The sequence below is a fragment of the Giraffa tippelskirchi genome, chromosome 6 (assembly GCF_054371585.1).
Source record: "Giraffa tippelskirchi isolate mGirTip1 chromosome 6, T2T-mGirTip1v1.2.pri, whole genome shotgun sequence".
Classification (NCBI taxonomy): Eukaryota; Metazoa; Chordata; class Mammalia; order Artiodactyla; family Giraffidae; genus Giraffa; species Giraffa tippelskirchi.
In genome coordinates this window covers 113,834,175-113,861,160 of record NC_137280.1, presented here as the reverse complement: position 1 = coordinate 113,861,160, position 26,986 = coordinate 113,834,175, and the positions used below count along the sequence as shown (strand labels likewise).

General features: G+C 38.0%; 1 protein-coding gene across 12 annotated transcripts in view; it reads right to left on the bottom strand.

Annotated features, from left to right (window-relative positions):
- The window catches only part of NSD1 (nuclear receptor binding SET domain protein 1), a 139,862-nt gene that overhangs the window by 12,846 nt on the left and 100,030 nt on the right, over positions 1-26,986 (bottom strand). For all 12 annotated transcript variants that reach the window (XR_014057081.1, XR_014057080.1, XM_081501912.1 and 9 more), the window contains 7 exons: positions 26,266-26,389; positions 19,693-19,893; positions 17,466-17,645; positions 10,598-10,754; positions 8,218-8,423; positions 5,021-5,133; positions 214-483 (listed from right to left, as the gene is read on the bottom strand). Coding sequence is in view for 10 of the 12 variants with exons in the window: in XM_081501912.1 (XP_081358038.1) it covers positions 214-483; positions 5,021-5,133; positions 8,218-8,423; positions 10,598-10,754; positions 17,466-17,645; positions 19,693-19,893; positions 26,266-26,389 (1,251 nt within the window). In the remaining 2 variants the exon portion in view is untranslated. The remainder of the gene's footprint in view (positions 1-213; positions 484-5,020; positions 5,134-8,217; positions 8,424-10,597; positions 10,755-17,465; positions 17,646-19,692; positions 19,894-26,265; positions 26,390-26,986) is intronic.

Sequence of the window (26,986 nt, the reverse complement as noted above, 5' to 3'; positions counted from 1 at the left end):
GAATATGATCAATAAGTGAACTTCAGACAGAAAAGAAACCATCTATTCTACAAGTTTCTAAATTTTGGAAGGATATGGCAAGACATTATAATAAAGTTAATCCTTACACTTTATTATGTTCCTCCACGACCAATTTTCTCATATTAATCAGAAGAATTACTTGTATTAAGCAAATGCAAAGAAGGAAAAAAACTGAAGATTAAGTTTCCTCACCTTTTTAATATCTGTTTTTGTCCGGAGACCCCAGCCCCTCTGTAATGTGCGAAAAATTTCCACCTCTGGATACTGGCGCTTAGTGAAGCACTGGTTTTGGCAGCGACCTCCGGCAGGACACACTGTGGGGTGACACTCATACAGCAGCATGCGGTTGATGCACTCAGAGTCTATGCCACAGGGGTTCTCATCAGTAGCTTTACAGTTGCAACGGGGAATCTCAGACAAGTCTGCAGTGAAGATCTGTACCCTGCCAATAGGACGGTTCACCTGGAGAAGAAACACATACTATGGTACAGCAGGCAAGTCAACGCAGGACAGTTCAGGACCTGTGAAAGGCAAGTTTCTTTAAAGTTGCACACATTTTACATGATTTTGAATTATCAAGATTTAACAGGATTATTCACAACATCTAAAATAATGGCAACAACTCAAGTGTCCACCAGCACATGAATGGATAAGCAAAATGTGGTAAAAATAACGGAGTATTATTCAGCCTAAAAATGAGGGAAATTTGACACACAATACGCAACATGGATAAACCTGGAGGACATTATGTTAAATGAAATAAGCCAGTCAAAACAGACAAATACTTATACCACTTAGATACAAAGAGATAATGGCAATAGTTATAAACATGAATGCATTTAATGCCACTGAAATGTATGGTTCTCCAGAAATGTATGGTTAAACATGGTTAAGATAAAAAAAACTTTATGTAATCTATATTTTTACCACAATTAAAAAGCTTCAAGAAATAAAAATTTAGGCAGTTTGATATAAAAATAAAGTCTCACTCAATACATAAAATATAAATACCACAAATAGAAAAATAAAAAATCATCTCTGGGCTTTCCCAGTGGCCCAGTGGATAAGAATCTGCCTGCCAATGCAGGAGACATGGGTTCGATCCCTGATCTGGAAAGATCCCACGCATTGCCATAGAGCAACTAAGTCCATGCACCACAACTACTGAGCCTGCGCTCTAGAGCTGGGAGCCACAACTACTGAGCCCACGTGCCACAACTATAGAAACCTACACAGCCTAGATAGAACCCATGCTCCAAAACAAGAGAAGCCACCGCAGTGAGAAGCCCTCACACTGAAAGGAAGAGTAGCCCCTGCTTGTCCCAACTAGACAAAGCCCATGCAGTAATGAAGATACAGAAAAGCCTGCACAGCAACGAAGACCCAGCACAGTCTAAATAAACACTTAAAAAAGAAATCATTTCTAAAAAATTCATAATTTTAAGCTTGGGTTTCCCTGGTGGCTCAGTGGTAAAGAAACCTATTGCCAATTCTGGAGACAAGAGTCCCATCCTTGGGTCGGGGAAGATCCCGTAGAGAAGGAAATGGCAATCCACTCCAGTATTCTTGCCTGGAAAATCCATGGAGAGAGGAGCTTGGCAGGCTACAGTCCATGAGATCACAAAAGAGTGGGACACAACTGAGCAACTAAACAAGTGAAGTCAATTGTAAACTTGAGTTTCCGCTATTGCCACATGGTGGTGCCACATTAGCTGCTATATTAAAAAAAAAAAAAAAATTCATCCTTCTCAAGTGGTAAATCTTTAACATGAAGAGGTATTTGAGTAATTGAGTTCCAATATGTGAAGATATATTTTAATACTGACTATCACAACTTGAAATCTCTTTAATAGACTACAGCAATGTCACCTAAGCATTCATTTTTAGCGGTGCTAGTAATGAATATCCAGTGTGGTAAAACATAAAGGCCAATTGCTGTGATACTGAAGCCATTAGATACTAACAACAGTGTGGGGAAAAAAGTAGACATTCCACAATAGAGAGAGATCTGTGCACTATAAGAATGAGTCCTGGGGACTTCCCTGGTGGTCCAGTGGGAGACTCAACGCTTCCAATGCAGGGGTCAGTAGTTCAATCCCTGGTAGGGGAACTAAGACCCTACATGTCCAGCTCCATATCCAGGGGTGGGGGATTGGGAGTCTGGAATTAGCAGATGCAAACTATTATAAATAGGATGGATAAACAACAAGGTTCTACTATATAGCACAGGGAACGATACTCAATACCCTGTGATAAACCATAATGAAAACGCATGTTTTATACATATAAAACTGATTCATTTTGCTATAGGCAGAAATTAACACAACACTGTAAATCAACTATACTTCAATAAAATTAAAGGAATGAGTTTCCTCTACTTGATAATGGGAACAGTCAAATCACGAGTCTTCAAAAACCCATCCTATATGTAAAACTTGATTCTTCAGGAATTGCATTATTTGGTGAGTTAATTTTTACTTGCAAGACCTAAATTGCAAGACTGTTGTGGAGAATAATCTACAATCTGTGTGTAAAAATACACTGTCTTCAAATATTCTCCAGAACAACTTAAAATGACAGGAAGTCTCACTGCCAGATCTCTTCCCAGCTTCTTCAAAATACTGGTAAATACTTGTCAATGGAGGAACACTCTCACCACATGCCACTGCAAGTCACAGACCTACTAGGGCAAACTCCAAGGCAGCAGGCCAGGGATGTGCTCAATCACCTGGTCCCATATAGGGCCATCTGAAATATTCACCTTAATTCAAGGTTATCTTTACCTGACACTCCCCATTCAAAATAGTTGCATTCTACTCCTTTTTTCTACATAAAGGTATGTTTCAATCATTCTTCCTTGACATCTGATCTAAACTGATATTAATCTCAAATAAGTTTCTTGCCTAACATAACACAAAGAACAAAACCCCACACATGGTTAAGTAGGAACAACACAGATATATAATTGTAGCATTTACACTCACTCTGGGCCAGGGACTGACAAACCTTTTCTGTAAAGGGTCACATAGTAAATATTTTTATGTTTTCAGGACATAGATCTCTCGTGCATGTTGCTCAACTGTCACTATAGCTCCAAAGAAGGAATAGACCACATGTACATGAACAAGCATGGCTGTGTGCCAATAAAAGCTTTAATTGTGGACACTAATATTTGAATTTCATAAAATCTTCATGTGTTACGAAAAACTCTTCGGGAAAAAAAAAAAAAAATGTTTTTCTGGACCATGCATGGTAGGCCAGAGTTGGGACTATAGTTTACCAACCCCTGGTTTCATCTTTTCCCTGGAAATACGTCTTTGTTTTAAAGGTGGAGGAAAGAAAGTGGATCTAAATTTTGTGACTAGATCACACACAGGACATTAGTTGGTCTCTCAATACTCAGGTTCAATATGGTTGACAAGCTACACTGAAGTGCCTAACTTCTGTTACATGTGACATCTGCAACTGTGGAAACGGGGATTACTTTCCCTTTTTTTTGAGAACGAACTACAATTCAGTGTTATGTCTCCATGAACAATTAACTCCATTTAACTCTCAGTCTATGCAATTTTAAGTTTTGTTTCTTTTTTCTTTTCCAATAGTTTTAACTATTTGTAAGGATTGATATTTTAACTCATTCTATATTGCATACTACCAGGCAGATCCATTACACTCTTTTATAAATCTAAGCTTCATTATGGAGTTTCAGTGTTCTAAATACTAAATGTTTATAGTGTTTCCTTTTCCTGTATCTCATTATTCTTTACTATTTCATCACCCCATTTTGTTACTCAATGATTCCCAAATATTCTAAAAAAGACAATAATAAGAAAGTGGAAGAATGACAGAATCATAAAGGCTTGATACAACAGTGAAACAGGCACAGTTTAGTTTCTGCACTGCATTACCCAAAGTACTATAATATCTTTCCAGAAAGCAGAGAAGATGGGAGATAATATCTTTCAGTATATCTTTAGTGAGATTGCTCGATTTAGCAAGTAAAAATCTAGGACACCCAACTGAATTTGAATTTCAGATAAATAACAAATAGTTTTTTAGTTTATGAATGTCCTACAGAATATCTGGGACACACTTAAACACACTAGATTCTAAAAACGGTGGTGAAATTGATCTCTAAGTGAAAACCTCAGACTTCAGAAACTCAAAAAAAAAAAGAAATCAATGAGTACACAACTGATGCATTACCAATGACAAAAATAAATATACATAGTTGTCTTATCCAGGAATGACAAGCATTTCGCAACAACAACTTGGGCAATTTCATTTTGTTAATAGAGCTTATAGTATTCTTTCATGTGGTCTGATATTTGAGCACCAAAACTAACTTGCTTAAAAGGTTTTCAAAAAGATGTTTTAGTACTTACTAAATACTTAACTAAAATTTCTAATAAGTTTGTTCCTCACTCTTCCTTTATTTTTACCTCTGTAAATTCTTTATAAAAATGACTTAACAATATAAAAATACAAAAGGTCTACCAGACCCAGATGATAACTGACAATGACTCTTTTACCAAGGAGACTAGCATACCTAAGTACACTTAACATGAATTCTTGTGACTTTGGGAATTCTAGTCATACTAGTCACCTAAAATATCTTTAGTATGAACTACTACCAGAAGAAATTATCATGTGTATTATTCACACTATCTCAGGGACGCTGGGTCATTTTTTATCATGGCTCTTTGGTGCCTGCCGTTCACACCGCAATATGTTGACTGTGAACAGAATCTATTCTAATTTACTTTATGAAAAGACGTTCCAAAGCAACAAGAATAAAACTGTATCATCATACAATTGATTTTATAAAGTATCAATACAAACAATGTGCTAAAAATGGTACTCCGGCACTTTTTTCTTGTATTCTTTTAAGCTCATGCCTCTGCCTAAAAGCAACTGTCCTTGTGCTTCCAGTTCTCACCATGAACAGAGTGGGAAGCAGGCAAGCTATCACATGGTCTCTCCTGAAGTCTGTTCTCACCTTTATATGTTTGTAAGGTGGTGGCTTCTTGTCATTCTTTCGATCTTCCTGCAGCTGTCTTAGCTCTTTTTGGGCCTTCAACTCCTCAAACCTTGCTGCAGCTTCCTGAAGAGCTAAGAAAACATACAGCACAGTCACTTTATCTCTGGGTGGAGTTATTTTGCCTTTTCTCCCTTATTAGTTGGAGAAAATTCATGTTTTAGACAAAAATCTAAGACATACACACAATTTCTATTTTCAAGTAAGTCACAGTCCCCAGGGTATTCATATATATATGGCATTAAACAAAACATAATACATTACTCAATGGCCCTATATGGACTACCACTTTCAGAGGAAAATTTAAAACAAAACAAAAACATAGCTAAATAATCTGAAAAAGCTCACATATAATATCTCCTAACAACAACCAGGCTGCATCCACTCAGCAATGTCATTGCCTAGAAGCCTAATTCTTTTCCTCAGACCCCAATTTTCTGCTTCCACAAATAGCATGCCTCATAGGTGTCCAGATGACATACTGTGTTCCTTTGGAAGAAATGAAACTTGAAGTTTTCTTTTTCTTCCTATCTATTCTCTGGAACACCTAGTCTACTCTTCTTCTAAAACTCATTCTGTAAATATCAGTGATTATCCTAATACAGCCTCCTAAGTGGCAACAGTGGTAAAGAACCCGCCTGCCAATGCAGGAGACAGAAGAGACTTAGGTTTGATCCCTGAGTAGTGAAGATCCTTTGGAGGAGGGCATGGCAACCCACTCCAGTATTCTTGCCTGGAGAATGCCATAGACCGAGGAGCCTGACAGGCCGCAGTACATGGGGTCACAAAGAGTCAGACACAATTGAGTGACTAAAACACAAACACACAACCCTAAGATCCATCTTCACAGTTCATCTTCATTCAAGTCCTGCACTGTCATTATGTTTAAATAAGATTGGAGTATCTGAAAAGTCCAACAAAAATCCTAAGAATCTCATTCTTCTCCACTTATAACAAAATTTTAATTCATTACTCTTGATTCAGGTTAAAAACTGAAAAGAATTCCAAATTTTCCCAGTTTCCTCTCTGTGGCTCTCCCCATGATCTGCCAAAACAATAAAGAAAATCTTCCCTCTGATTCACCCCTTCTTTCTCCATTTCCTCATTACCATCCAGCAGTTTATGTTGCCTGCAGTTGTTCCCTCCTTCCTTCATCCTATTATTCTGCATGTGCTACCTAGCTGATCTACACACTGTCTATCTAGTACCCATCATCCTCTCCACCCCACGGACTAGTCCCTGTGACAGTCACATCATCTCTGCTTGAAATTACTAAAACAGCCATCTCATTGGCATTTCTCGCTATTTAGCTTCTCACTTTCTATGGTCCTGAAATTCTACTCAGATTGAGACTTATAAAACTCTGTTCTAACCATGCAACTAACCTACCTTATCAGTAAAACAGTCTGGTACTCGCCCAACCCTATGCTTAAACTATACCAAATAGCTGGATATCACTAACTCATCATGTTACACTCAACGTGCACTTTTACATACACTGTCTTCTTGTTACATTTTAAGTTAACTTCTTCACAGTCAGTGTAGTGGTTAAGAGTTTGGATTCTGGGGTCCAACTGCTAGAGTGTGAAACCTTCCCATATCACTTACTGGCACAGGGACTTTGGGCAACAAATTAAACTTCGTTTTGGCCACGCTGTGTAGCTCGTAGGATCTTAGTTCCCTGACCAGATACTGAATTTGGCCCCTCAGCAGCGAAAACACGTTGTCCTAACCACTGAACCACCAGAGAATTCTCCCAATTTAACTTTTATGTGTCTCAGTTTCCTCATTATAAGATAAAGATACTAGCATCTAACTTATAGGGTTGCCTCAAAGACTTAAAGTGGGAAAACAAACTTTGAACAGGGACTGGCAAACAAAAAATGGTAATTATCTTGCAAGCATCACTTAAGAAAGAAGCCATCCATGACTTCCATACTGTCATTCTCAGCACTGTTTTGCTTCCTCTTGGTTGGCTCCCACAGCATACCATGCACATTTCTGCCACGACACTCTCAAAGAATGACCATTTGACTGTCTCCCTCCACAAAACCATGTGTTCCTTAAAGGCAGGGGCATCCAGCCAGCCCAAGTTCAAGGCATAGAACAAGTAGAATCGTAGAGCTTCAGCAGGCTCAGATTTGCAATATTTCCTACACTCCAACTTCACCCCTAGCCTTGATGGTGGCCAGCTCTATACAGGCAAAGATGTTGGTCCCTTGGTCCTTGACCACCGAGACTCTACCAAAACTCCGATAGGATTAATACTGATAGCCCATATCTGCACAGAAAGCACATTCCAACAGGTAAGTGAGGACCCTTGAAACAACGTGAGGCAAACAAAACCTCTGTCAAACTTGTTCCTTATGTACATCATCTTCATTCCCCATCCAAGAAGTTCTACCTGCTTAGAATCTCTTCACCTCACTATGCAGACAAAATATTACACATCACTGTCCAAACATTCAAATAATAAGAGATACCTGTATTGCCTTTCAAAGGACAGCTAAAGGAAGAAGCTAATTATCGTTGATGGGATACCAACTATATGCGCTTGCAGGCTGATTTTTATATTATCTCACTGAATTCTCAAAGCAACTATTACTCATTACAGAGGGAGAGATATTGTTGTCAGACCCTCCCGGCCTCAAAATAGCCCCTTCTCCTTCACTGCTAGGCCAGCTTAAAAACAACTCTGATTTAGAACATTTATGTGCTTTCACTATCTGATATTGTTCTATAATTTTGGTTGAATTTTATTTCTTCTTAACTTAAAAAAAAAAACAAAAAAAACTCTCCTTGGAACAAATGCGGCTCTGCTAGAGATTCTGGTCTTGCCGAGCAAACTGAAGTGTTTATTCTATAAAACAGTTCCAAAGCTCCAGTACTGACTTGATGGGATGCTAATAAAACAGGATTGATAAGAAACATCCCTTAAGGAAATTCTAGTTAAGAAAAGGTTAGCTTCAAAAATACTGACTGACATGGGTCAACTTGTCTGCAAAATTCTATGGCTGCAGCCACATACTGCTCCAGAGGGTAGAACACAGCTGCTAACAGATTGTATATAAATTCTAAAACATTTAATTCAAACAGAGAGCAGATACTCAGACAACAGAGATCTATGTTGGCCCAAGAAACAAAATGGATAAAGTTACCTTTTTTATATGTCCCGTCGACTCCTTTGCCCATCTTATCCTTGCTGCTCACATCCCCTTCCATGTAGGGAAAGACTCGGGCCTGGTGAGTCCACAGATAGTCATTAGACCCAAAGAAGAGCACAGGGAACTCGCCTACATCATGTCTCATCTTGTCAATATTGGAAGGTACAGCTCGAGGATGGCAGATCTCAGCTGGCCACCACCTGGGAAATGTGAAAACAAGGAAGAAAACCTCTAGAAAGCTGCAAGGCACTAAAAAGAATCTTACTTTGGAGAGAGGAATAAAGATAGCAATGTCTCTCTAACCTACATTAATGTCTGACCCAGGGCATCCTTACAATATAACTAGAGAAGAAACAAGCAGTATGTGCCAAAAGCCTGGAGATGCCACTCTCATACACATGCTCACAGACCCAAACATACGCCCTCAGACTGCTGTTCTCCTTCAAGGAATGTGTAAAAGGAAGTAATCAGAGACATGGACAAAACTTTATGACTATAGTGTTCATTGAAGAATCTGAAGGAATGAAAATCTGTAAACAATTTAAATATTCAACATTAAGGGAATGATGGAAGTAGCTGTGGGACACTATACAACAAAATACAAATTGGTCTTTAAAGAAGGCAACTTTGAAAAATTATTAGAAGTATACAAAAATGGAACACCCAACATAATACCCCACCCCCACCAGCTTGGCAAAGAAAGCACATAAATTACAACAACAACCTTTAGGAAGACAATGCTCTTCTACTGTGAGAATGCAGTAAATAAACTCCCGTGCATGTGTAACAAGAAACACTGACAAAATGTTCATAGTTCAAACATAAGAGTGGATATATACACCACACTGCATGTAAACATAAAGGAACACTGTGGAATAGTGAAGTATGAATGAACTACAGCACTGCACTAACCATAATATCTAAGGAGCAAAAGAGCAAATAAAAAAACATGCTGCAAGAAAATATGGCAACAATTCCTTTATATAAAGGACTAAAACATACAGAATAAAACACACAAATGGTAAATGTATACAGTCAGGCAAAGAAAAAACACAAAATGCAGTACTGCAGCTACTTCTAGGGGTGGGGAGAGAAGATTCAGATAGGGGCAGGGAGGGAACCTCAAAGGTGCTATTTTTTTTAACTGGGAGGTACACACACAAGTATTTCTTTAAAATCATGCATGTTATAACATTTTTTGTGCATTCAACATCATGTGAAATTCTGGGCTGGATGACTCACAAGCTGGAATCAAGATTGCTGCGAGAAACATCAACAACCTCAGATATGCAGATGATAGCACTTTAATGGCAGAAAACGAAAAGGAACTAAAGAGCCTCTTAATGTGGGTGAAAGAGGAGACTGAAAAAGCTGGCTTAAAACTCAACATTCAAAAAAAGAAGATCATAGCATCCAGTCCCATTACTTCATGGCAAATAGATGGGGGAAAAATGGAAACAGTGACAAATTTTCTTTTCTTGGGCTCCAAAAGACTGCAGCCACAAAATTAAAACACACTTGTTCCTTGGAAGAAAAGCTATGACAAATCTAGACAGCTATTAAAAAGCAGAGACATCACTTTGCCAGCAAAAGTCCATATAATCAAAGCTATGGTTTTTCCAGTAGTCATGTACAGAGTTGAACCATCAGAAGGCTGAGCACTGAAGAAATGATGCTTTCAAACTGTGGTGCTGGACAAGACTCTTGAGAGTCCTGTGGACTGCAAGGAGATCAAACCAGTCAACCTTAAAGGAAATCAACTCTGAATATCCACTGGAAGGACTGATGCTGAAGCTTCAAAACTTTGGCCAATTGATGCAAAGAGCCAATTCACTGGAAAAGACCCTGATGCTGGGAAAGATTAAAGGCAGGAGCAGAAGGGGACGACAGAGGATGAGATGGTTGGATGGCGTCACCAACTCAATGGACATGAATTTGAGCAAACTCTAGGAGATAGCGAAGGACAGGGAAGCCAGGCATGCTGCAGTTCATGGGGTCACAAAGAGCTGGACACGACTTAGTGACCAAACATCAACAATATGCAATAAAAAGTAATTATAAAAAGAAAAAGCAACACACACGACTGGGTACAATTAACAATAGGTCAGTTATTTTGAAGGTGCATGTTTGGTATGTCTGAAAGTAAATATGCCAAAACGTTAGTGATGCATCTTCTTTGTGATATTATGGGTTTGTTTTCATTAATAAAGCTTCTACAGATGATATATAGTTTAGTATATAGTTTTTTCTTTTATAATGTAAAGTTAATGGGGGAGTGGGTAAACCTTCTTTAATAAGGCCATTTATTTAAAAAGTTAAACACAAGAAACACAGGCTGGTGAAAGAACTGTCAGTCTGCTTCATGCTTACTCACCTGTATCTTCCAACTTTTACCCAGACAATTTCCCTGTAATGTGGCTTTTTGCCTGCCTTACAGTCATTGCAATACCAGTTTCCTTCAGGAATATCAATGTTCAGGCATTCACGATGAAAAGCAGCAGGGCAAGAATCACAACACAGAAGGCTGCCTCCTGTGGGAATCAAAAAATCTGGCACTCAGAATCACAAGGCTGCATACAAGGACCCAGCTGAAACAGGTTTTGCTCAGTTCCTAACCAACTATCTTGCAGCCAAGGGCTTAGTAATTTAATTAGTTATCCACAAAGACTTTTCTATAAAAGTATTCCCTCTCCAATGTACCTGAACCATACCCCTGGGGATCTGTTAAGAGTCACAGCAAATCATGAGATCTTATTGGCAAAATTAGGTTAGGGCAATGAGGGCAGAAGTAAATCCCTAAAAGTCATGTATGTATACAACCTGCCCGCCCCCAACTTCTTCCTCTTCATTGAAAGACAACACATTATAAATAAATATATCAATGATACACATTGACCAGAGTATAAAGAGCACAAGCTTTAAGTGATGTCAGATTTGAACTCTTAAGATAGTATCAGTCTAGGGAATTCACTTTCCTTGCTGAGCTTTAACTTCTTCAATGGTAAAGTATTTTCTGCAATGAACATTAAATAATCACACCTATCTGAGAACTAAATAAGAAAATAAATTGCCTCACAGTGTCTGGCACATTAGTAGTCTCTATAAGGTCAGTTCTTTCTCTTTTTTGAAATTACTTTTTAATCATTTTTTGTTGGGTTCTCTCACAACACCTTAAGGGCCCTTTGCAGAATAACCTTTATAAATGCATAAAATTAATATGTAAAAGAATAGAGTAAAATGATCAGAATGTTAGAACAAGACATTAGAATTATATACAGTCCTCTGTAACACACAGATAAGATCTAGCAGTAGTAATGACTGGACACAAGGTTTCAAGATATCTACAATAACAATAGTATCTGATTTTTACTGGTGACAGAAATCACATGTACTACTGTGATTTTTTGCCTGAACTTCAGTTAGATATAAGATCTCCCCATTCCTGCCAAGTTTTCAGATACCAGATTAATTACATACATTGCAATGATAATGAATTTTCACTTCTTAAAAGATTTTTACTCAAAGTGAAACTGAATCTGAAACATCACAGTTACAGATAATAAAGAATTTCAGGTAAAGACATTTCATGTATAAGTAATACAATAAATGCCTTATTTATCTCATGCCAGAAACTAGCATGTTCAAACACACTAGACTCAAGCATGTAATTCCAAGTTTCATCCTGAAGAGATAACGAAGGACAAAGCCATAAGCAAGGTATATATGTGCATCTTCCTGGTTTAACTGTGCTTCTTTTCCCACGTAAAAACCTATGAAAAACTTAATTTTGTGACACCATCCTCAAATGATTTCTACTGTGCCTTTCCTTTTCTCAATAAAGCAAGCTTTGGGGCATTTGTTTTGTTGTGGCCAGGAATGTGCTCTTAAGACCCAACTCTGGCTTCAACTAGAGAAAAATCTCCTGTTTCGTACATTGGAGTTCAGATTCAGAATAAGGTTTCATTTCGTAAGAGGTTCTATTGCTACAAAACAAGTTTCAAGAACTTGTTTACTTAACACATATAGCCTGTACTCTATGCTCTCAAAAGTCAGATTTGGCTATCCTTATGCATTTTGTAGATGGGATAAACAGTCTTAGCACAGGACATAGAGTGACATAGAGTCACATGAGTTTAACCACCCCAATAAGGAACACCCTCTATAACATTCCTCTCTATGCTTATTTATCTGCTGAGTCAAAATTTAATAACAATGTACCAATTACATGGCCTTCGTAAAAAAGAAAAAAAAAAATTCCTCCTTTTACTTACCTGACATTCATGACAACTAGAAAATATATTCAATAAGGCATTTGAATTAGGGCTTCAAAGAAGGCATGGGCAAAAAATCTGGACTGAAGAATAACCAGTGAAGAAAGGCCAAGGGTGGCAAGCACAACAGTTTTGCTGGGAAGGACATAATGGGATGAGCTAAGTGAGAATACGAAGAAAGAAACTGACAGGATTACTCTGAGTGATGAATGGGAGACAAGCAGGAAGGTCTGTTTGGTGGGAGTAAAGGAAACATATAGGAGAAAGGGGAAGAAAAGACGGAAAATCACATGTATCATCTTAAGAAACCAAAAGATGAAAAGGTGATATTTGGTGGAAGAAGTTAAGAGAAAATAAAGTGTAAAGAGATTCTTGAATTCTAGGAATAGATTACTTTCTAATTTATGATTTGCCATATTATTACCCTAACACTGATAACCACCTTCAGTTTTCTCCTACACATGGACAAAAAAAAATGACTTAAGACTACTCTTTCCTTGTCTTGTAACAGCAGGATAATCTTAGACACTGGGATCAAAAGTTCTCAGGCCTTTTAATGAAACAGTTTGCCAATTACATGGCCTTGGTAGAAAAATCTTCCTTCCAGGAACATGTTATAATCTTGAAAAATAAGGAGATTCTCAGTGAACTTTTGTTGACATGGGCTAAAAATATCATTAATTCATTAAAAAGTAACAATGAACCTATTATGTTAACATAAATAATACTTTTATGGATACCTTAGTGATTGTGAATAGTGCTGTTATGAACATTGGGGTGCATGTTATCTTTTCAAATTACAGTTTTCATCTTTTTTTGGACATATCCCCAGGAGTGGGACTGCTGGATCATATGATTAACTCTATTTTTCATTTTATAAGTAACGTGCCTCAGAAGGTAAAGACTCTGCCTGCAATGCTAGGAGATTTGGGTTTGATTACCGGGTCAGGAAGATCCCCTGGAAAAAGAAATGGCAACCCACTTCAGTTATTCTTCCCTGGAAAATTCCATGGACAGAGGAGCCTGGCGGGTTATAGTCCATGGGGTAACAAAGAGTCGGACACGACTGAGTAAATGTTCTATACTGTTCTCCATACATCAATTCACATTTCCACCAATACTGTAGAAGAGTTCCCTTTTCTTCACATCCTCTTCAGCATTTATTATTTGCAGATCTTTTGATGATTTTGACCAATGGCCATCATGCTATTTTGCAAATTTTTTTTACTTGAATTTGTTACAAAATGTGGTCTGGTTGACGTACATGAAGAAAATCTGGTCTCTCACAGATAAACAGTTGGAAGTACTACGTAATTCTCCTTCTTTGATACTATACACTAAAACCTCACAGGGTAAACCTTAGTTGGTGTCAACTCTGAAACTGTATTAATAAACTTTCAGTACTATTACATTAAAATTCATTGATCTGTCTTGCACTTTGAATGGATCCTTTACATATGCCTGGTTTTTAACATCATGCGTTGTTCCTGTGGAAAATATTAGTTTGCCAAGTCTGGCAGATCTTCCAAATATTTTTAATACTTATTTCTATTTATTTATTTGGCTGTACAAAGTCTTAGTTGTGGCACACTGGATCTTCAGTCTTCACTGTGGCATGTGAACTCTCAGTTACGGCATGTGGGACCTAGTTCCCTGAACAGGGATTGAATCTGGGGCCCCTGTACTGAGAGCATGGGGCCAACAGACCACCAGGGAAGTCCCAGACCTTCCATATACTGACCTGTTTCATTACATACTACTAAAATGTCACATTTATTAGTGTCACCATGATCTCATCAGTAAATACTAGGAAGTCGTTAAACTCAAGAGTCAGTAGGTACAGGTTTTCCAAAATTCTAAAGAACTCAAATTTTATCATTGGCAACACTTTGTCAGTTGTTTTTCCTTGAATTGACGTGCTCATTTTTATCCATTCCAAGAAAATATCTGACAAATATCCAAGAATGAAGAGCCATAGTTTCTCGGTAATTTTTAAGACTAAAAATGGTGTTCCACGAACAAGGCATCTAGTTCAGATTGCAATTCAATTACATGAATGCTTTAACTTAAGATCATGATCAGTATGCAACAGAACTGCTTTATGTATACCTAAAACCACGTCTATGTGAGAGTTGAGATTTAATAAATTTTACTTACTTTTTAAAATCAAGGACCTTGTGGGACTTCCCTGGTGGTCCAGTGGTTAAGCCTCTGTGGTCCCAATGCAAGGGGCCTGGGTTCGATCCCTGTTCAGGGAACTAGATCTTGCATGCAGCAACTAAAGAGCCCGCATGCTGCAACTAAGACCCAGTGCAGCCAAGGAAATAAATAAATATTTTTTAAAACTAAATAAATAAAATCAAGGATACTGTTATGTAAAACTTCCATGTTTTTACTACAAGTGGGTAAATGACACAGAATACAGTTACTGCTTTTACTTGTACAGTTTACAACCACCACCTTGATTTGTGCTAAGATGCTGGTAGTTTTACTCACTACTGGCTATATACCACCAGTGCAAATGTCAACAAAGTAAAAAAGGCAAGTAACATTTAGGAATTATTATGAAAAGAGCTATGATGTCATGAAGGCTTCTGAACGTGTCTCTGGGTACTCTCCTCTTCCAAGGATTCACGGCTCACATTTTCAGAGCCACTGCTACAGCTACTAAGTTTTCTTGGGTATTCATTACTATGTCACAACTTAAGAGTGCCATCACACAGAAACCACACTACTTTTGAAACCATCTCATACTACTATATAATTAAAACCAGTTTAGTGCTAAAGCTGTTTTATCTCCCCATTTTCATGAAACATGGAAAAGTTTGGGAGCCTGAATTTCAGCCTCTCGGACAGATGTCTATTTTCATTCTAAGAGCAGGATTATACAATGTTGTATTTAAATGCTATTACATACCAAAATTATCTTTAATTTTCTTCTAATTAAAAGATAAGTAGTATAATAATAAACAGGCAGCAGTGTTCAGCAGTTTTATAAGGAACAGATATTAAAAAGCCAAAAATAAAAGTATGATACCATAAAATTTTATACAAGACAATCACAAAGCTAACATGTCTAAAACCAAATCCAGCACAATCTTTTGTGCAGTAAAATATCCATAAGTACATAAAAATTCCATTTCTACCCAAATGATTGCACTTAATATTGTTTTATTTATTCTATATTAGCACCATAGTTTGAGGATGTCCTGCTGCAAACCCTAGTCATGTTACATAAATTTTAAGAGCAACAACAACAAAGTCCTGATTGACCATTTTCAATCACATAAAGCAGTCATAAAACTTTTTTTGGCTTTAGCACTCTTCCGTATATTCAAATTTTTCAAAAGGGATGCTAATTCAAATACAAATGCTGACTCTCAAGAAAATTGTTTCCCTCAAATTACTAATCAACAAATTTTAGTCAATTTGAAAAGGAAATTAAAAAAACTAGAAAAGAGGATGTTGGTACCACCCTCAACACTAAAAGATAGTAGAGTAATATCCATAAAAGTTTTAGAAAAAGAACAAGCGGCCAACAATCTTATAGTAACCCAATGTGTGCTTCTAGAACAGAGGTAAGAGCTGAACAGTCTCAAGCAGAGAAATGCAGGCCTCCTGGGTGCTTCTCAGAAGTTCGGCCAACTAAGAGAAAAATTGAAATAAGGAATTCAGAACTATAAGCACCACAGTAAACAGACTGGTGGAGTACTAAATATTCCACTTAACGTAACTAGCAAAAATCAGGCTGTGTTTAAGAAGGATAATATTGATTCAGCTCTAAATTAGGAGAAGTAAGTATGTTTTAAGCAGGGGATGTGGGGGAGATACAGATAAAGACATAAAACTTATTTTTCCTTCATAGAAAACTTTATAGAGACTAATATATGTTACACTGAGGAAATATTTAACAGAAGTTCATAAATTCTTTTACTTTCCCCTTATTTATTCCCTTTTAAACATAAAATTGATTTTAAAAAACCACATGCAATTACATAACACCATCTTCTAGAGCTATTTCTATCCAAACATCTGCCCCTTCTACCTGCTTATATGCATCTCTGTCTGAAGTATTACGACTTAATATTAAGCAATGTTTTTTTCTGATATAGGACTTGGGGCTATTTAGGGTTTTTAATATTTCTTATTTTATTTTTTTACTTCCAATTTATTTTTTACTCACCTCCACCTTTACTGAGATATAATTAACATATAATATTGTGTACATTTAAAGTGAACAACACATATGTACTTGATATGTATATATACTGTGAAAAGATTACCACAATAATACCAGGTAACACATTCAAAACCTCACGGACTTCCCTGGTGGTGTGTGGTTAAGAATCCACTTGCCAGCACCGGGGACACAGGTTTGATCCCACATGTCGCGGGCCAACTAAGCCCCATGTGCCACAATTACTGAAGCCTGTGTGCTCTAGAGTCTGCACGCTGCAACTACTGAGCCTGTGCTCCACAACGAGAAGCCACTGCACCACGAGAGTAGCATGCAGGAACACAGACCCAGCACAGCCAAAAATTAAAAACACTTCACATAGTTACAATTTTAAGGGATGTGTATGTGTGAATTTAAGATCTGATCTCCCAGCAACTTTCAAAAATACAGTATTGTTAACTATAGTCACCATACTGTACATTGTATCCCCTAAACTTATTCATTTGACCACATTCTCAAATTTTCCAAAAATGACTTTGTTCCTTTTCTCTTAATTTTTAATTGTTTCAACTGTTTATCATTTTGTTAAAATTAAATCATTATTCAAAATAACACAAATAAAACCTCTCCCTATTGGGGAACAAAACCACTGTACTGTTATCAGTAATTCAGGACATCACTTCCCAATATATTTTCTAGTGGCAATGTGAAGAAAACTATATATTTGTTGCAATTTAACACTGCTAAATTAATCTCTCTTTACACTATCCATACATCAACAAGTCATGTCTTACCTTCGGAGCACACAAAACACCAGCTAACATTAACATGCTCGTGATTTCGGCAGCCACGCCTGGGGGTAAAGTGATTAGGGCAGATGATGCTATTGGAGGCAAGGATCTTTGACCCAGCAGCCAGGCAAAAGTCATTGGCATGGTATGCCACTGGGCAGCGGACACAGCGCATCAGTCGACCTAAAAATACAAGAAGCAGAAAAACCAGGAAGGGACAAAAGAAAAAGAGATTAGGTACAAAAACAATGTGAGTGTAAGTATAAAAGCAATGTTGCTGCTGCTAAGTCGCTTCAGTTGTGTCCAACTCTGTGCGACCCCATAGACAGCAGCCCACCAGGCTCCGCCGTCCCTGGAATTCTCCAGGGAAGAACACTGGAGTGGGTTGCCATATCCTTCTCCAGTGCATGAAAGCGAAAAGTGAAAGTGAAGTCACTCTGTTGTGTCCGACTTTTAGCGATCCCATGGATTGTAGCCTACCAGGCTCCTCCATCCATGGAATTTTCCAGGCAAGAGTACTGGAGTGGGATGCCATTGCCTTCTCCTATAAAAGCAAAGTTATTCAAGTCTATTTGCTAGCACTGGGAAAATGTCACAAATAAATGGAAGCACTACTAGGTCAAAAGATCTTAAAACACCCAATTCTCTATGAAAAAGCTCAGATGGGAAGCGTACAATAAACAGCCTTAAGGAGTCAAAGACACCACAAGAGTAAGCAAGCCTGCCTCAGCAAGGATAAGCGCTACTCAAACCACTGTCCTGACTCTTTGGAAACTGGAATCAGCTGCAGACTAAGCAGTGGTAGTATGTGTGTATATGATCAGACTAAAAGACCAGATGGTAGAAACGTTAATGGTTGCTTTTGTTGACTTTTACTCTGTGATTCTTTTAGATGAATGAACCTGTCTACCTCAACCCCACTTGGGATATATCTTCTAACATACTTTACCAACTAAAAACCATTACCAAGCCACCTGAATGTAATCTGCAATAGCAACTGAAAAGGGGAAGGTAGCTGATGGTTAAATTACAATTTTGGTCAAGAACGTTACTGTATCTACGGGGCCAGGAAATCATCTTAATCATCTTATAAAAGGTACTACCACTCTGATTAAAAGAAAAGCCAATGCTGCTACATTTTTCTTGTTCAGTCCCCACTGGGAGAAGGGAGGCTCTTTGGGCAAATAAGGATTTAATAGTAGAGACACAGTATTTGGCTTTCAGTGAAATCAGTAAGAGACCCACTATTACTAAGCAGAAAGAATTTAGAAACTGCGTTTACCTGTGCCCACATCCAGTTTGGAAACCTCAGCTCTCAGCCTAACTATGACAGACAAAAATTTTTTCACGATAGGAATTTCCATTTTCAAAAATAAATCAGCACAAAACAAATTCTGCCCTATATCATGTCCGAATGATATCACATCTGGTAGCCACAGATACAGGGCCCACAGGAGAATACATTTTGTTCTAATGGAGGAGGATATCCAGCAGAGGGAATTCCCTACCAGTCCAGTGGTTAGGACACTGCATGTCCACTACCCAGGGCACACATTCAATCCCTAGTTGGGAAACTAAGATCCCACAAGCTGCATGGTGCAGTCAAAAAATGTAAGCAAGATATCCAGCAGAACACCTCTGCAAACTAAATGGCACTTGAGTTCCAAATATTTACTGGGCTTCCCTGATGGCACAGTGGATAAAAATTCACCTGCCAGTGCAAGGGAAAGATTTAATCCCTAGTTCTGGGAAGATTCTAAATGCCAGAGAACAACTAAGCCCACGTTCCTCAACTACTGAGGCCGTACTCGGGAGGATATGAGCTGCAACTGCTGAGCCTATGTGCCACAACTTCTGGCACCCATGCACCTAGAGCCTATGCTCTGCAACAAGAGAAGCCACCGCAATGAAAATCCTGTGCACTGAAATGAAGAGCAGATCCTGCTTGCCACAACTAGAAATACTTGTGCAAAGCCAACGAAGACCCAGCATAGCCATAAATATATAAATATTTTAAAACTACTACATAATGCCAGGGCTCCATAAAGCACATGTAAAAATGTGGTGGCTGCTAAACTTGTCTATTACTCTCTGATCTCTCATGGTAAATGCTGGTACACTGACAAAAGCTAGACGCCATGAAGATAGATAATAGATTCTATCTGGAAACATCTACTGCCAACGAAGCTGAGGTTCTATAAGTAGATTGCCCCACACAAGAAACACATACCTTTAGACGCAGAAACACTGGCTGGATTGGCAGCGTGGCAGGTAGTACATATGTGGAGGGAACACCGGAAGCCCTTGTTCTGCATCACGGTGGGTGGGTACTTCTGGACGCACTCTTCATGGTAAAACTTTCCACATAAGGGCAGAAGGCACCTTTTCACATCTTCCCCACTCTGCTTGCATACAAAACAGGTATGTATTCCTGGGGAACAGAAAAAAACAATATAAACACAAGGATTCACTCGGTACTAACCCATTAGGCGGAGAGTTAGTGAGTACACAATTGTGTGCGAAATTCCAGCGTGGGGTGGGGATGGGAGGTTGCCACACCACAAATTCCAGCATAGGGTGGGGGTGGGAGGTTGCCACACCACAAAGCAACTCTCGGACACCAGCTGGTATACCTACAGTTCAACTCAATTTTGACACTATCAACTTGGAGGTCAGATTCCACAGGTTAAGTAAGGGTTCAGTCCTACAAGACTGCCCTCCACATCTACTCTTTCAGACACCAGTTTTTAAGACAAGGTTGTCATCTGTACTTCTGACCAATTGACTATAAATCAAAGGCTGGGTTCGATTACCTTGCTCTAGTGGCCACAGAACTCAGAGAATCATTTTACTTACTAGATCATCAGTTTACTAAAAAAGGATTCAGGAACAGTTAGATAAAAGAAATACACAGAGTAAGGTATGGGGAAAGGGCTCAGAGCTTCCAGGCTCTCTCTAAGCATGTCACATTCTCCTAATCTCTATGTGTTCACCAACCCAGGAGCTCTCCAAACCCCATTCTTTTGAGGTTCAGTGGGGGCCGCATTGCTTAGGCATGATTGATTAGATCACAGGCAACTGAGGACTAATCCAACTTCTAGCACTCTCCCCTCCAAAAAGGTCAGGGGGAGATGAACCCCTTTAATCATATGATTGGTTCTCCTAGCAATCAGCTCCCATCCTTTAGGTAGATCCTAAAGTCATCTCATTAACATTAAAAAAAATAAAAGGGACAAACATCTTTATAGCTCTGATCACTTAGGAAATTTCAAGTGTTTCAGGAGCTCTGTACCAGAAACTGGACAAAGACCAAATATGTATTTATTTAAAATTATAATACCACAGTAAAGACCGTTATAAGACTGGTCAGGATGACAACATGAACCAACTGAACAATCTTAGGGTTACTATTAAGAAGAAATTTTAATACATGCTTGCTGATGTGATGTGATAGGAAGTATACATCCCCCACAAAGTACTCTTGGCAAAAGAAAGCTGACCTGACCTAACCCAGCCTCCAGATCTAACTACAAGTTTCTGGGAAATATGGAGGATAGATGAACAAGTTAAAAGGATACATTAAGGATATAATCAACCATATTTAGAATATAGAAAACTTAGCAGACAAATGATCACTGTTCCAAGAAATAAAGAATACTAAAAAAAGTGGGTGTGGGGCCCCTCAAATATGTGCAGTTATTTGGATCCAGCCATAAGGTTCGTCATGTAGGGGTGACAGGTAAGGTCTGGTTTAGCACAAGTGCAACAGGGAAAGCACAGGTGGATACTGAGCACTTAAAATGGGACTAGTCCAAACTGAGATGTGTAGTCAGTGTCAATACACACTGGAGCTTGAAGACCTGGCGAGTAAAAAAGAATGGAAAAAATTTCAGTCATTTTCATATTAACACATTATTGACTGGAGACAATGTAACACCATGTGCATTACCGCCTGCAAAAATTCCCCAGTCAATAATGTGTTAATTATATGTGGATACATTTTTAATATACTGGACTAAATAAAACATATACCTCTCTTGTGAAAAAAAAATTGGGTGAGGGGAATGGTACTGTTGTAGACTAAGAGAAATTCAAGAGATGCATTTTTTTTTTTATTAAAAAATACAATACAGGGACCTTATTTGGATCTCGATTCAAAACACTATAGAACAATATATTCATAGACAAAGCCGGAAAACCTGAAAGTGGGACTGAGTAGCTGAAGACACACAGGAGTTACTGTTTATACTGGATATTACTTTTTTAAGTTTTTAAAAAATATGCTAGTTACACATATTTTGAGTAAAATGAGGCCAAAAGTTGTAGCTACCGAAGCTAAGTGATGAGTACATTGAATCTTTTATACTTTTATCTTTTACAATTTTCTCTCTACTTCTGTATATGTCTGAGCAATTCTGTAATGAAAAATTTAAGACAGAAAAAAAATCTACCTCTCTCTGAGAGGCAGTATGATATAAGGGAAAGAGCACAGGCTTGAGAGGCAAGACAGACTTGAACATGAAGTGCCTTTGGCACTTGCTGAAAATAGGAACATATTAAAATTACTCACTTCAAATCTTTATAAATAGTGATATCACCCAACTAATAATGATTTTATGAAAAAATTTTAAATAAGTATTTGAAAAGAAGCTATCTACTTGCCTGATGTTGAATAACTGGAAGCCAATACTGAAGTGGAGTAACCTAAGTTATGGTGTGTTCGTTCTACACAGGAAAACAGGGTGAGCCAAATAAGAAAGGACTCCTTTATGCTTACTCTATTCACCTTTACTAAAACTGCTGCTGCTGCTGCTGCTAAGTCGCTTCAGTAGTGTCCGACTCTGTGCGACCCCACAGACGGCAGCCCACCAGGCTCCACAGTCCCTGGGATTCTCCAGGCTAGAATACTGGAGTGGGTTGCCGTTTCCTTCTCCAGTGCATGAAAGGGAAAAGTGAAAGTGAAGTCGCTCAGTCGTCCGACTCTTAGCATCCCCATGGACTGTAGCCTACCAGGCTCCTCCGTCCATGGGATTTTCCAGGCAAGAGTACTGGAGTGGGGTGCCATTGCCTTCTCCAAACTAGGGTAAAATTTTCGGCGTTCAAAAATAATAACCTTGGATTTTCCTACGGTCCAGTGGTTAAGAATCTGCCTGGCAATGCAAGAGACATGGATTTGATCCCTGGTCCATAAGATTCCACATAATGCAGGCCAACTAAGCCCGTGCTCTAGAGCCGGAGATCTACAACTGCTGAAGCCCACAAGCCCTAGAGTCCAAGCTCTACAATAAGAGGAATCACGGCAAGGAGAAGCAAGTGCACCACACCCAGACGCCCAATCGCAGCAACCAGAGAGAGCCTACACGCAGCAACGAAGATCCAGTGCAGCCAATAATAAATACATTAAAAAAACAAAACAGAACACATCTCTCTTACCTCACATCATATATAAAAAACTTAATTCAACACAGACTATAGACCTAAATGTGAAACCTGAAATTATAAAACTTTTCAGAACAAAATCTTTTCAACACTGTGTTTACAAGATTTCTTAGCCAACAAAAGAAAAAAGATTTCTTTATCAGTCAATTAAAACAAAAATTTGATAAACTAACCTCAACATTAAAAAAAAAACAAAGCCAATTTAAAAAAAGCTTTGAGCACTCTTTCTTCCTCAAGGAAGACAGAAAACTAAGCACATAAAGAGATGTGCAATATCATCCATCATTACTGAAATGCACATTAAAACCACAATGAAATACCACTACTCATCTGTCAAAAGGCTAAATTAAAAAGACTGACACTACCAAGTGCTGACAAAGATGCGGCAGAATTAAAACTCTCACACACTGCTGATGCGAATGCAAAACGGTACAAGGACTGAATGTTTCTTAAAAAGTAAACCTGACCATATAAACCATCATTCTGCTCTTAGATAAATATACAACAAAATGCATCCATACAAAGGATACACAGTGCTTTATTTAAAATAGCCCGACCTGAGAACTATCCAAAGGTACATCAATAGATGAGTGGATAAACAAACTGCTATATCCAAACAATGGAATACCACTGGCAATAAAAAGGAATAAATTTTCAATACCTACAACAATGTTGTTGACTCTCAAGATAACTACACAGAGGGATAGTTTCAAAGGTGTGTACCCACACACACACACACACACGAAAAACTTATCCCACTTTACACTTTGTGTGTAGTTTACTATACATCAATTAAACCTCAATAACACTATTTTAAGAAAGAATGAATTACCGATACATACATCAACACAGATGAGCCTCATTATGCTGAGCTGGACATAAACTCTAAAAAAAGGTAAATCTAATGTGCTATGAACAGAAAGCAGATCACTTGTTTAACCTGAAATTGATGATAGGGGTGAGGTACAAAAAGACTGACTGGATCTGATCACAAGGAAACTTTCTGGCATCACGGTAATGTTCTAAATCTTCATTGCGGTCATGGTTGCATGGGTGTATACAATTTATCAAACCTATCAAAACATATATTTAAAGAAAGTACATTTTATAGTAGGCAAATTGAACTCCAATAAAGATGATTTTTAGCTAGCATATGATCCTGCAATCCCATTCCTGGGCATTATCCAGAGAAAAACAAGGTTCAAAAGGATACATGAACTCCAGTGTTCACTGCAGCACCGTTTACAGAAGTCAACCTTCTAAATATCTATAGACAAACAGATAAAGAAGATGTGGTACCTCTATTAAAATGGAATATTACTCAACCATTAAAAAAGAATGAAACATTGCCATTTGCAGCAACATGGACGGACCTAGAGATTGTCATACTGAGTAAAGTAAGTCAGATAGAGACAGACAAATACAGTATGATAGTGTTTACACACAGAATCTTAAAAAAACCAAGTGTATTTATTTACAAAACAGACTCTCAGACTTAAAGAGAAAAAAACTTACGGTTACCAGTGGGGTAGGGATAATTAGAGAGTTTGAGACAGACATGTATAGAGAGCAATATCTGAAATACATAACCAACAAGGACCTACTGTATAGTACAGGTAACTCTGCTCAATATTATGTAACAACCTAAATGGGAAAAGAATTTTAAAAAATAGATACAAGTGAATCACTTTGTACACCTGAAACTAACACAACATTGTTAGTCAACTACACTCCAACATAAAATGGAAAGTTAAAACAAAATAAAAAAAAAAAGATCTTTCTAAGAAGATAAGGATAACAGAGATATGCACATACCTAAAATTTGCTTTTAAATGTCATTTACAGGGCTAGATGGCACCATATGGCACGAACTGATCAAAAGCCCAACTATGCAGAAGGCAAAATTATCCCATAACTATCTTGTCTTTCAACTTTTGTTCCTATACTGCTGAAAGTGGTGGCAGAAAGATGAAACAACTCAATCTGACATAGCCATCTACTTAGAGACACCAGTTAATTCTGTCTCTTATTTTCCACAGGGGCTAGTCTAAGCCTACAGTTTTTCCTTCAAGTTACAAAGTTACAAAACCTTCCCCACCATTCTCACCAAGTCAAGGAAAATGTTTGTCTTCCTCGTAATTACATGGTACATTCCTCTTTAATCTTTTCATCTCTTCAAGACTATCCTGTCCTGTCTCTGTGACTGTACTCCCTCAATAATTTCCCCTCCTATTATGGAAATTTATTTCCCTACACAATTCTCAACCTTCATCACACTAAAGATGTTCTTCCTCCTGACCCTAAAACACCCTGCCTTCAGCTCTTTTTCCCAATGAAGTTAAGTTTCTATAATACATAGTGTACACTGCTACCCATTCATCTTTCAGTCTGGTTCAGTAAGGCACTCTTCTCTTGCTTCCAAAAACAGATCTCCTTTTCACTCCAGAACCTCCTTGGTCTATCTGACACGTCTGCCTCTCTATGGATATTCTTTTTTTTACTAGCTCCTCCTTACCCTCCAGTAGCCACATTTAAGTGGGTATCCCCAGGTATTATTATTAGCCCTCTTCTCATACTACAGATGCTTTCTATTTGTACAACATCACGCACACCTACAGTTTTAATGACTTATAAGATCTTCATTGTCAGCCCTATTTTCTTACTACTTTCATACTGTAACATCTATTCATAATGCTGAAAAAAGAGCAATCTCTTTAGAATAGCTGTGAGGTCTCATCTGACCACTCCTAGTTATTGACCCAATACATATATTGTAACTCTCACAAAAGAGCTCTTTCTCATTTTTTTGTTAAACAATTTGTGCGCTTTGTTAATTATACATTAATAAAATTGTTTAAGTTCACAAATAATCATGAATCATGAAGTGAATACATTTCTTATCAGTCAGATCAAGAAACATAAAATATCATCAGTAACCTGGAAGTCCTCCTTCTCACTACCTATGCCTCGCCTCCTCCCTAAAACACCTTGAACTCCAAACATACTGACCTATGTTATCTGTTCCCCAAATAGTTTACACTTTCTTTACTGGACCTTCCATCCTTCTCCTCCACAGACCAATTTCTATTTCTCTCTTAAAGCCAAACTCAGGTACCTTCTTCTCTGGCACTAGTGTATCTTCGTTCACACAGCACTTAAATGTTCACAACACTTTTTGCATTACATTATGCTATACGTTCATTATTCACTTTGAGTTCTTTTGAGGGCAAAGACCACAGAGCACCAATCTCTGTGTCTGTAGGAATTAATTAAGTATTACCACAAAAAAGTGTCTCTAATAAACAATTTTTCCCAAAAAACTTAAAGCTCAAAACTTCCTTGGAAGAAGACCTATCTACTTTACCTGTGCGACATTCATTGCAGATAAACTTTCCTCTGGGCATTTCAGTTAATCCAAGGCACTCCAAGTGGAAAGCCCCACAGCACTGAGCCTCACATAATAGCAGCTCACCCAGTTTCTCACAGTTCTGTTAGGAAAAAGAAAACAGATCTGTCTATAGAGAAAGGTTTTAAAAATCCCAAGCAGAAAGTCTTCATTAAAGCAAAAATTAAGAAGCAGCTCTAGCAGAAACAAAAAACACCACCATTCATTCAACTAGTATTTAATTACCTTCTTTATGCCAGAAACAACAAGGTCCTGGCTCCCATCATTCTTACATTCTAAGGATATGAAGATACAAGTAAATGAATAAACAAAAAATATCAAAAAATAAGTATCTGGGTAGAATTCAAATAGCAAATTTGGATTGGGTGGTTAGGAATGGCCTCTTAGACCTGGCTCTGAATGACAAGTCAGCCACGTGATATGAAGGGACCAAGGTGGCAGAAAGTACAGAAAGCCCACAGATAGGAAAGACCATTGCATGCTTATGAATCACAAAGTCAACATCATTGGACAAAAGCAAACAAAAGTTAGAAGCAGTAGAAATGAGAAAAGACAAACAAGAGCCTGGCTGTGTAGCCTTATAGATTATTGCACAGTTTCAGATTTTATTCTAATTACAAAGGTATGTCATTATAATGAGAGCCATACCAAGGGAAGGTTGAAGTTAGGTATTTATCTA